Source organism: Phyllostomus discolor, chromosome 8 (assembly GCF_004126475.2).
Source record: "Phyllostomus discolor isolate MPI-MPIP mPhyDis1 chromosome 8, mPhyDis1.pri.v3, whole genome shotgun sequence".
Classification (NCBI taxonomy): domain Eukaryota; kingdom Metazoa; phylum Chordata; class Mammalia; order Chiroptera; family Phyllostomidae; genus Phyllostomus; species Phyllostomus discolor.
In genome coordinates, this window is record NC_040910.2 from 32,022,751 (window position 1) to 32,035,626 (window position 12,876).

Below are 12,876 nucleotides of genomic sequence, written 5' to 3' on the forward strand. Positions count from 1 at the left end.
AGAATCTGCATGTGCTGGGGCCACGTTTGACCATCCCCTGACCCAGTTACCCTTTATTACTGTAGGACATGCTTCAGGGCAGAAGCAGATCCCAGCAAGGACTGTGCGTCCTCAGACACAGTGGGGCTGTGGACTCAGACACAGTGATGGCCAAACTGATTCTACCTTTCTACAGCACCCCCATCACTGAGCCAGTCCTGGAGCACTAATACCTTCCATGCCCCATTTCCCAAAAGAGAGACAAAAAAAAAAAAAAACTACCGTATATCACAGTTTGAGTTAAACAAATATGCATTACCTTGTATTAAATGTCCAGTGCTTAGTACTGTGAGGAAGGAGAATAACTTGGTCTTTGCTCTCAAGGAACTCAGTCAATAAGAGATTAGAATTATATTGAAATTCATAGTATGATAAGAAGGTAGAATGCCATTTGGTTGGTGTGATTAAGAAACAGCATCCCAAGCCCTGGCTGGCGTAGCTCAGTGGATTGAGCGCAGGCTGGGAACCAAAGTGTCCCAGGTTCGATTCCCAGCCAGGGTACATGCCTGGGTTGCAGGCCGTAACCCCCAGCAACCACACATTGGTGTTTCTCTCTCTCTCTCTCTATCTATCTCCCTCCCTTTCCTCTCTAAAAAATAAATAAATAAAATTTTAAAAAAAAGCATCCCGCTGAAGGTCGAGTTTGAGGCAGAACGAGAAAGATGGGCATGGTATCAATAAGCAGAGATAAAGGTGGGGAGGGAGTCTTCCAAGCAAATAGAAAAGAGAGAGGTACAAAGGTGAAATATGTATTCAGGAAACAGTAAGGAACACCGTTTGGGCAGAATCGGACATCATGGATGAGACAGAGACATCAAGAAGATAAAGTGGACAGGTGCGTTAGTACCATATTGAAGTGAGCCTTTCATGCTGAGCTAAGAGATTTTTACTTAATTTGATAAGCAATGGAAACCCATTAAAGATATTAAGCAAGGGAATAACATGACCCAAAGCTGCTCTTCGGCTAGAATAATCGCTTGCTATAAATAAGGATAGCATTGAAGAGAAAGAAGCCAGAGGTGAAGAAGCCAGGCAGGAGATTATTACAATAATCACCCAGGTGGGAAATATATTAGCAATGGAAATGACGAATGCTGTTAGGAATGGAGACTGCATAGTTTGGCAAGGTTACATTGGGAAACGTTTACTTGGAGCTCCCATTACATAGGAGGAGGCCCTTAAGCAGCAGTATATGACCACTTTCCTTATTGCTTCCTTTGATATTATATGAGTCTGAAAAACAAGCAAGTTACTTTAAGGTTTGTGTGGTTAATAAATTCCCTGTGGATGCCGTATCTAATTAAGATTTCAGATTCACAGTTATAAGATGAATTTTCAGCAGGATTTTTTTTTGGCATTTGAAACAACTTTTATATGTGTTTTCCTTGACAGATATGGCAGTGCGGTGGCAAATTACTGTTTGTCCCCTGTTCCCGCGTGGGACATATCTACCGTCTTGAGGGCTGGCAAGGGAATCCTCCACCCATTTATGTCGGGTCTTCTCCAACCCTGAAGGTAAGTCTTTGGCTGGAAGCGGAGAAGGCTAGGGAACTGACGTTTATGTACCACGAATGTGGTGGCCAAGTAAACGTCAGCTCGCTGAATGGGAAAATCCCTTACGCGATCCCACAGGTCTTCACGTTTACCTTAGGCTAGGCTTATTCATGAAATATCTTCATGTTCTTTGAGACTATTCATTGTATCCCATTTGGATTAAGGAGTCTGTATTAAATGTTCTCCACAAAGACAATGCAGATAAATTCAGAAAGCACTGACACTCTGTAGGAAAGCAGTGGAAAGGAACAAATATCAGCTCCCATTAGTCACAAATGAGTAAAATATTTTTTAACGTATATATTTTAAATACATCAAAATGACAAACAGCCATATCCTGCAAGACCTAATTTCACAGCAACATGTACTATAGACATCTTCCCAAAATGCACTGTGCTGGATGGTGGAGTTGTCTTTTTTGGCTTAAAAAAATTAATCATATTGAGTTTTTGTAGTAAACAAAAGCAAATTTTGAACAGTTCTTCCAAAAGATTCATGTCCTTTGTCCCTCAGACCGGGGACAAACCAGGCAAGCTTCTGACAGAGGCCAGATGTCCCATTGCTAGGAGGCCGCCGGCCCCCGTCCTTGACTGCACCGCTCTGAAGTGTCTTTGGGGAGCTGCTGTCCTAAGTTCTGGGACCCTCTAACTCTGGTGCCTTTCCTTGTCTGGAGTCCTTAACCAAGTCAAGGGCAGAAGGAAGGTGATTATTGACTGCAGATGCACCTTGGGACAGTTCCCAAAAGGGGAATAGGTGATGGAGGCAGAGATAGCGAGGCTTTAAGAACGAACACAGAGCTTTCTAACTGGCCATGTCATCTGAGAAGTGGTGAACCAGAGCCCCAGCTACAACAGGGGGTGAGATTAACATACCCACACTGACACAAAGATGCACCAAATCCACACCAGGCCTGACTGCCGTGGCGGGAAAAGAGCCTGACCTTTGAGTCAGATCCACAGTCGTGAAGAGCTGATGAAAGTCAGATGATTCAAGCAGGTCTGCACTGATAAGAAAAGGAAAAGAGGAGAAGGAAGTACTCATCCACTCTAAAAATTAAGTGTAGCTCTTGTGAAAACTACCCAGTGGATGTCCTGCTCAGCGTGCCCTCAGTGAGCGCCTCAAATGTGCCAGGCACTTCCTTTTCTCCAATTTTTGCACCAGGCGCTTCAGTCACCAGGGTGCCGGTGGCCTAGGGTGACTTCCCCAGCCCATTTGTCTTCTCTGAGCATCAGACCATAATCAATTGTCCTCTAAAATTATCCTCCTAGATATTTCAATGTCAACATAGTTGAACTTTGAAACTTTTCCTCAAAAAAGATTCCTTTTCCCATATTCTCTGTTCTCCCATGAATTCCCTATTCTCCCATGAATGAAACCTAGGGGGCATGTTAGGGTTGTCTAACCCACCTCTCACCTTGCCAAGCCCTAATACATCTGCCTCATACATACTTCTTAAATCCACTGCTTACTATGCTTGGTGCCAGTCTTCAGATCTCTCCCGTGGATATTAAAGGGCCTTCCACGTGGCTCTCTGCCATCAACTTCATGTCCCTCTGTCCATCCTCCACTCACCACCAGTGTTATTCCCTTGAAAATTAAATCCGATGTCTGTTACCTGCTTAAAACCTTAAAACCTTTTGCTGCCTCTCATATAAAATATAAATAATATTAATAATTGCTAACCCATTTTGATTGCTTGCTAGGTAATCAAATGGAAATGTTTTCCATAAGTTTTTTTAATTCTTACGACACACCATAAGATAAAGACTATGATTATTTTCATCTTAAAATGAGGAAAGGGAGGCAAGTTTTCTCTTTGAACCCTGCATTCCATTTATGGTAAACTACTTGGAGGACTCCAGATGCACCTTGATTTGTCACACTTCATTTGCATTTCTGCTTGTGCTCAATTCCATTCTCACCTAATTAACCACTCTTTCTAGATTGAGCCATCCATCATCCCTCCTGGTGCCTCTCTGGCCCTCTCCACCCCAAACAAATGTTCCTTCTTTTTATAGCTATAACCTTATGCATGTATACTTAATTCTTCACATTCATTAGTATCTAGAAGACATGGACTATGTCTAATTTTGGATGGGTCAACAAGGATTCAAAATACTTAGGTATAATATCTCATGCTCTTTTAGGATACTACTGCTTAAAACTTCGTTGAAGCTACTGGCTTTTGCAAGAGCATGTTCATCCTTTGAAAGTTATCTTGCAGTCCAGAAAAAAATGTAATAGGAAACACTAGGTTTTCCTCCTCCTGATGTAAAACAGGGGTCAGCTACTATTGCCGATGGGCCAGCCCTTTTTAGTAAATCAAGGTGTATTGGAGCACAGCCCACACTTGTTTGTTTATACATTGCCTATGGCTACCTTTTCAGCAAGGTGAGTAGTTGCAACAGAAGCTGTATGCCCACTAAGCCAAAAATACTTACACTCTGGCCCTTTATCCACAAAGTTTGCTTATGCATGATAGAGAAGGCCAAGGGACTAGATTGCATATGTACTAAATCTGTCACATATATTTGTGCCTACATACAGCATTCAGTAAAACCTTAGAAGTTAAATCTTTGCCAGTTATCACAATGTCGACTGATTTGCACTAACTGTGGAGAATACCCAGTTGATTCTGGGTTATGGTAAAATGGTCCTATTATGGTTGTAAGAAGATGAACAGAGCCACTTACAAAAGTGTGTTTTATTAAACAGAGCTATCGTTTTTCATGATGGTTTCTAAAATGGGATTTTTCCCTACATATACTAGTAGTATGGAGATAATTCTGGGAGGAGTACCGATGTCTAGTCAGCCTCTCATAAACCTCTCTAGGTATCAGTTTCGTCCTTCAGAAGCAGGATAGAATATATTCCCTGAGACTAGATGTGCTCTTACAGCCAAGAGTCTGTGTCCATCACTTTTTAGTTGAACATGCGTGATGATTTTATCCTTGGCCATTGACATACTATAGCCATTAGCTCAGTTGCATTTATTGTTTAATTAAATATTAGGTCTTACTGAAATAAGTTTGTTTTATGTTGGTCATATTTCATATGTCTAAGATAGGCTGCTTACAATGTTACAGATATTTTTCTTTGTCCCATGGTATTCACTTTCTTTTTTACAGAACTATGTTCGAGTTGTAGAGGTTTGGTGGGATGAGTACAAAGACTACTTCTATGCCAGTCGTCCTGAATCAAAGGCGTTAGCATATGGGGACATCTCTGAGCTGAAAAAATTTCGAGAAGATCACAACTGCAAGAGTTTCAAATGGTTCATGGAAGAAATTGCTTATGATATCACCTCACACTACCCTTTGCCACCCAAAAATGTTGACTGGGGAGAGGTAAGTATCAGCGACATTCAGATCTCTAAGTGTGTGTGATTGGAGACTGAGTTTGAGAGAAGGCAGAGAGAGATGGAAGTGAATGAGAGAGAAGAATTTTTGGAGGGAAGTTTGGGTAAAAACTGCCTGGTAACTTCCCCCTCCTTTCCACCAGGCAGTTACAACTACCCTGACACCCACCCTGTGTCCCCTCCTCTCAGCCTTTGCACGTGGGTCTTTCTAGTCGGGAAGGGACACTGTCCTCTCTCTCCAGCTTCTGCCACTTCTTTCCTTCTGTCCAACCCCCTTTCTTGGCTAATTCCAACTTATCCTATTGCTCTCAATGTAGACATCACCAGTCCTGAAAAGCCTTTCTTATTCTTTCCCACTCCATCAAAAAATCTCAGTCCTGTGATTTTTCCATGAGTTTTCATAACACAAAACTACGCCTCTCTCAGCCGGTCTATAAGTACTTGTTCACCACTGTGTTCCAGTGAACTAATGCAGAGGCCCCCATATACAGTAGGCACTCAGACAGTGCTGGGCAAGTGAATGAATCAATGAATGATAATTGAAAATAATTAAAATCAAAGGCATTTGATCCGTGTTGCCCTTTCTTCAAACTTGCCTTTGTAAGTGGGAGCATTTCTCGTTCATCCACCCTTGCAGGTGCTACCTCGTAACTATACTAAACATGCCATGAAATTTCAATTCTACATGCTTTTGTTTAATTTTGTGTCCAACAAATATTGGTTGAGGGCCCACTATGTGCCAGTCACTGTTCTAGATAGAAAACAAGATGAATGAGTTCCTTTTCCTCAGGGACCTTGCATGCTAGTGGATGAGAAACAAAAAACAAGCAAACAAAAAAAAAAAAACAGGGAAAATGAGGATAATGATAGATGGAGGTAAGGGCTATAATGGAAATAAGCAGGTGATGTTCAAGAAAACATAGGGACCGGGTAGAGAAGGCGTCTCTGAGGAGGTGACATTTAATCTGAGATCTGAATAATGAAGGGCCTGGAAATCAGAGCTAGGAAAGTGTTCCAGGTAAAGAAAATGGTGACCTTAAAGACTCTGAGTTGGGAAATACTTTACATGTTCGATAATCAGAAAAGAGCAGAGTAAATCAGGCGAAGTGGCAGGCAGGCAAGGAGGGGACTTGCTATCCTAAGTGTGATGGAAAGTCATACGAGGGTTTTAAACAGAAAGGTAGCATGATTTGATTTATGCTTGGCTCGGGGATAGCAAGTTCCCTCTTGGTGTTCTGGACTCATGAATGGCCTGGGTGGGGCTGTCAAGTAGATGGTAAGCTGTGCATTGATGATCCTGAAACCCAGGACACACGCCAAATATACATCTAAGGATGTGTGTTTGGAGCCACGACCAGGTAGGTTGTTTTGTGGGACTGAATGAGAAAAATATAGATAGAAAAAAGAAGACAGGATCCCTTCCAAAAGAACTCCAACATCTCAAGTTTGGGAATAGAAGCCAACAAAGGACACTATGCTGCTCTTTCTGCACCTCGTTTTACTGCCATTTTTCCTGTACACTTATTTCACCTCTGTGTGCTGTGACAGCAAATTGTGTTTAAGTCCCAACTAGAGCATAGCCCCTGGCAGTTCAGGCTCCATTTTTAGTTATCTTTTAACCTCCGAGAACACCTAATTAGCATAGTTGCCTTCTATGTAAAAGGAGAGAATTCTCTTGGTGACCCTTGTCCAGTCTCATGGCTTTAAAACCATCTACAAGCAAATGACTGCAATTTCTACCTTCAAACGAAATCACTCTCCCAGAGCTCTGACAAGTATATTCAACTGCCAACTTGGCATCTCCAAGTACACATTTCTAGTACACATCCCTAGTACACATTTCAAACTCACCTTATCCAGCACTGACCTCCTTGTCTCCTGTCTCCAGCCTATCTTTGCTGATTGCTCAGGCCAAAGCTTTGCAGTCTTTTTTGAATCCTTTCCTTCTCTCTCACTTTACAATTAGATGCAGACTCCAACCTTTTCCTACTCTGGTCTAAGCCACCACATCTCACTGAGGCTAACTTTGCCTTCCTACATCCTGTTCCAAACACAGCAGTCAGACTGATCTTTTTGAAATGATCCTGTTACTCCTCTGTTAGAAACCTGCGGAGACAGTTCCTTTCCCTCGGAGGGAAGGCAAAGTCCTTTCGAGTGCCCTCTCGGGCCAGCACGTCCAGCCCCATTCCTCTCTAGCCTCACCTGCTACTACTCTCCTCACTTAATCCAGCCCCACTGTCCTCCTTACTTAATGCAGGAAGCCTTTGCTGTCCTGTCTTCCTGGAATGCTTCCCCTCTGCTTGTGTGGCTAACTCACATGTATACCTCAAGTCTACTTAAATGTCACTTTCTCAATGAGACCCACCCTGCTATCCCCCAAACACTCCTAGACACACACCCCGTTAACTTGTTTTTTTCCTTTTCTGTTCATGGTACTTTTCACTTTTTAAAAAAAGATTTTATTTCTTTCTAGAGACAGGGAGAGAAACATCAATGTGTGGTTGCCTCACACATACCCCCTAACTGGAAATCAAACCTGTGACCCTTTGGTTCACAGACTGGCACTCAATCCACTGAGCCACACCAGCCAGGGAGCACCTATCCCTTTCTAACTAACATATCCATTATGATTTTGCCTTCTATTCTGTCTTTCCTTCCCTAGAATATAAGCTCACTGGGGCAAGGATCTTTATTTTGTTCACAGGTGTATCAGAGCCTGCAATATACCTGACACAATACTCCCTTAATATTTGATGAATAAATAAATGCATAAGTAAATAAGTAGATGGAATTTTCTGTCTTCCCTTCAGAGCCTCGCACTGACTGTATCTTCAGTTTAACCACTCCCATTCTGTCCCCAGCACCTTGCACTTCCCCTCTCTGTCCTCCCTGCACATTCTAGGGTAAGACCCCCGCTCCAGGGGGGCAGGAGAGGCTCCTTCCTCCACATGTTCATCCCCCACTTAGTCCTGACTGATGCTTAGCCTTCAGCTTCCCTACAGACCTGAGGGTCCTCAGGACCATGACTTGCTTCTCTTTGTATCTTCTAAAGCTCTTATGTTGTCCCAGGGACTCAGTCAATATATACTGACTGAACAAATAAAACATTTTATCCAAATACTTTGGTAATTTATAATTGAGATATATAATATTTCCAAAAAGGAAAAAGGTTATTTTTATACGAAATGTGCATTCCTAAGGTGGAAACCTGTGTTGACTTTTCACTTACATGATCCAGTTCCCGTAACTTTGTCCCCCTGGGTTCCTGGGGACAGCTGCCGAAAGTGCCACGTAGCCATTGGGAGTTAGTTACCTTACAAACTCAGTTCTGGTCTGGGCCTCCAGGGCCAGTGGCTCTGACCCCTGCAGTTAGGTCACTCTGTTTGCTTCTCACTCACATGAATTATCATGAATTTGAGACTGTATTCAATAGTGTCTTTTAATTTCTTTTCTTTAGTATTTTATCAAAATCTATAGTCCAAACCTTTGTCAGAATGAGCTCATTCCAATATTGACTTAAAGACCACAGATAATTTGACAGATGACTGCTGTGCTCTAAACTACTCCAAGACAGACGATACAATAATAACCTGCCATTACACATACCCAGATTTCTACTGTGAACTGCAATAGTTAACATGAAACTCTTTTCCTCTTATGTTAGGACTTCGTAAAAACTAAATGGTTGCCTGTCTTTTGGTTCTTGGTTCATTTTTTTAGATCAGAGGCTTCGAAACCGTTTACTGCATTGATAGCATGGGGAGGACAAACGGGGGCTTCGTGGAGCTGGGACCCTGCCACCGGATGGGAGGGAATCAGGTAAATAACCTCCTCTCACACTGAAATTCCTTCTTCAATGGGAACTCCCAGGCTTATGGATCACGGGTTTCTTTTGCTTTTCAATTTGGTGATAGTGTTTGTTTGGGAAAGTAATAAAGTAAAAACATTCTGTGAAGAAACCAACAATGCTAAATCTTTTTGTTAAACAAGGGTATAACGACAGTATTGCTTTTCACACAAGCAATCAGAATCTAGAATTTATGTCTAAGAAATCAGACTATAATCTTGTGTGAGACTATAACTATGTAAGCCTAGCTCCCTAACAATTTTATTTGCAAATATTATTCAGTATTACACATTTCCTCTCAATATGCTGGAATGTTATGCCAGTAATTATATTTTACTGTTATGTTTTTCTACTTTACTTATTTTTCTTGCCTTTAACTTAGATTGTGAAACATCAGGTCTGTTTTCACTTTTTTATTTTCTCACATTGTTGGTACATGATAAATATGTGTTAATGACCCATTTTATATCTAAAAGGCTAAAGAACATAATCCCTCAGGTGTGAGTGCAGGGTTTTGCTCACATCAGAATAAATGTATTTCCTGTCTTTGGACTTACAGTTCTGAACATACAAAAAATTACAGAAAAATAAGATAGCTATTGAGTTTATTTGTTTTCATATATCAGCAGAGAAGGTGCCTGTTATTATTTTTTTACTTCTTTTTTTTTTAATAGCTTTTCCGAATCAATGAAGCTAATCAACTCATGCAGTATGACCAGTGTTTGACAAAGGGGCCTGATGGATCGAAAATCATGATCACACACTGCAATCTAAATGAATTTAAGGAATGGCAGTACTTCAAGGTATTCTGCATTTCAACTTAGGAAATAATAAGTATATGCTATTTGGTTTTAATAACAGCTGTCATATAGAATTTAGATGTATAAATCTTAAAACCAGCATTCAGATTGATTTGTATTCCCCTCTCATTTAGTCATTTTATTTTCCAGAGCACTAGTGACTCATTGTTCCATAATGAAGCATCACTTTTATTCTCTGGTGCAGCATTTCATGTAATGAGGTCACAGAGTGTCCACGAAGACCCACTAATTTCAGTTACCTGGGAAAAGCAGTGTTCTGTGAAGATAGATGTTAACATAAAAAATGTGTTTATATTTCATGTTGTCCAGCAGGTGGAGTTAGAGACAGACTAATAACACTTAAAGCTAGGCCTTCACTACTTCCTCATTGCTATTTGAAAAATACAGAAGTTAGATCAATGTTGCCTGTTTCGTGCTTTAAAGGTCATATTTACTTATTTAGCTGACACTCTTTTGGGAGGGAACAGTTTTTCTCTTTTAGCTGTGAATATTCAGCATCCTATGCCAAATTGAGAATTCTAACATATTAATGGCTTTGTATATTTTATAATTTTCAAAGTCTAGACTTGGCTAAGATAAATTTATTGTAAAACATAAAGTTGGGAAAGCTGCCTCAATCTGAATGAACCTGGCAACCCTCAACTTTATTTACTCATTTAATATTTGTATAATACTCTGTTGTGGAAGCGTTTGCTGTGCAGGTATGTTATTGTGACCCAGCTTAATACTCCCAGTCATCAGCATTCATAGGTAATTACTGTGAAGATGTGAGTATGTGTCAAATGCTGATTTTTTTTAATGACAAGTTTAGGAAAAAGGAAATCAACATAAATCTTGAAGCACAGAGCATTTATTTCCACAAAGAAATGAATAATAGCAGTAAGTGATGCGGGTCAGTAAGAACAGTATGAGTAAAGTACTAAAAGAAGGCTAAAAGATTAGAAGCTACCTTTGAGAAGTAATAGATAAAAAAATGGAATGTATATATTTTAGATATTTTAAAGGGAACAGCACCGAATTTGTGTATCAAACATTACTAAATATACAGGGGTGGGCAAATGTAGGTTGCAGTTGTGGGTATGAAACATAGAGCTTATTCTTGTATTATTATTTATTCATATTATTTGTCTTCTTATTTCTTATCCTTTTTTATTGCTTTTTTTTTTTTGAGATTTTTATTTATTTTTAGAGAGGGAAGGGAGGGAGATAGAGAGAAACATCAATGTGCGGTTGCTGGGGGTTATGGCCTACAACCCAGGCATGTACCCTGTCTGGGAATCGAACCTGTGACACTTTGATTTGCAGCCCACGCTCAATCCACTGAGCTATGCCAGCCAGGGCTCTTATCCTTAATTATGATTTCTTTTAGGTAATGGTGGTGGGTAATTTAACCAACAACCAATGAAAGTGGATACTTAAACCTACTCTTGCCCACCCCTGTACACTGGTGCCTGATGTAGTGACTTCAAAAAATAGCTAAAGCACATGATACTACAATAGCAGAGAAGGGAGAAATGCAGAAATAAAAATAAGCACAATGCCATAGCACAGCAGAAGAGAAATTATTAGGAGGAATTATTTCTGATGTTTTATATAGGAAGTATCATTGAGGTATATAAAGGCTTTTTATGGAGGACAAATAAGAAAAATGGATGAGCAAAGGCATGGCATGAAAGTACATAGAAAATTCTAGGAATCGCATTTAGTATAGTATCCCTAAATTGCCCTCCATGCGAAAGAACATTGAACTTCATTTTGTAAGTTTTGGAAAACAGTTGACATTATTTGAGGAACACAATGATAGGAAACAGTGGATACTTATAGGAAAATAATTCTGGAAAACATTGTGAAGTATGAACTCTTAAGCTTCATCAGGAATTCTCAAACACTACGGTCTCTGGATTCCGTGTATACTCTTAAAAATTATGGAGACTCTCCTCACACAGATTTTGTTTATGTAGACTATAGCTAACAATATATCCTAAATTGTAAATTAAGTCTGAGAAATTTTACAAATGTTTATATATTAATTTATAATTTATGTAAAACATACTAGCCCTATTACATGTGAATATAACTTTTCATAAATAATAACTATTTTTCCAAAAATAGTAAGAAAAATGACATTGTTTTATAGTTTTGCAAATCCCTTTAATGTCCGATTTAATAGAAGACAGCTGGATTCTCATATTGCTTCTACATTCAATTGATATAATATGTTGTTTTAGTTGATGTATACAAGGAAAATCCAGCCTCGCATACACATGTAACTAGAAAAGGAGGGGTAATTTAATAGCCTTTTCAGATAATTGTGGCTATTTTTCGATGCTATACAAGTTGATAAGTGATAGTTTCTTAAAAGTTATTTGAAATGTAGAATCTGAAACCATATAAGTGAACATTCTTTCCAATGTTAAACTAAAATCCGTTGGTCTGTCTTATGCTTTCAATGGATCCTTTACCCATGTCAGCTTTTGTAACATCGTGTTGTTCATTTGGTAAATTGGTCCACTGAGTTATGATTTTCCAAATGTGGATACATTTCATTGTGCAATTTCAAAAAATATGAGTATAAGGAAGCTATCAAGTTCATGATAGTGGTTACAGTTTTCAAAAATCCTTAATTTTTGCTAGAAAACTCAAATTGTATCAATGGCAACAAATACTGTCAGATTTGTGGATTTGTTTTTTGTGGGGGGGTTTTCTCCTTGAAGGGACAAGCTCAGTTCATTTTCAAGAAAATGTCTACAGAGTCCCAAGTTTGAATAATTACTGTTTGTGAGTTGACCTTTCACGTTCAAAATGACACACCATGAAAAAAGCAGCTAGTTGAACTCTCAAGTCAAATAACTGCAGACGTTCTTTCCCTCGAGATAACCAGGGTACTTCATTCCACAGAGTGTTTTATGTATATTCCCCATTTCATCTTATGGAATATTTAAAATATACTCAAGGGTCAAGTTTTAATAAAACTAATAGCTTCTGCTTCATCAAGGGTATTCTTAAGTGAAACTGACTTTTTATGTGGCCGTGAAGAATGTGACTGCTAGCAGTTTTGTGTCACTGCTTCATTTATGCTGTGGTGCCAGCACTTTTACCCACCATTGCTTTTGCACCATCAGTATAAATGTCAATACAAAGAAAAAGACCAATGGGATCTTTGTATTATGAAAATAGTTTTCACCTTACAGACAGAATCTTAGATAGTCTGAGTGCCCCCACCTGAGAAGCCCTGAACTATGTGGAGAAACCTGCAA

At 39.6% G+C, this 12,876-nt stretch overlaps 1 protein-coding gene across 2 annotated transcripts in view; it reads left to right on the forward strand.

Moving 5' to 3' along the window:
• GALNT7 (polypeptide N-acetylgalactosaminyltransferase 7) overlaps positions 1-12,876 on the forward strand; it is a 119,799-nt gene that overhangs the window by 103,416 nt on the left and 3,507 nt on the right. For both annotated transcript variants that reach the window (XM_028519211.1, XM_028519212.2), the window contains exons 8-11: positions 1,432-1,554; positions 4,722-4,940; positions 8,672-8,770; positions 9,473-9,601. In XM_028519211.1, the coding sequence (XP_028375012.1) occupies positions 1,432-1,554; positions 4,722-4,940; positions 8,672-8,770; positions 9,473-9,601 (570 nt within the window). The remainder of the gene's footprint in view (positions 1-1,431; positions 1,555-4,721; positions 4,941-8,671; positions 8,771-9,472; positions 9,602-12,876) is intronic.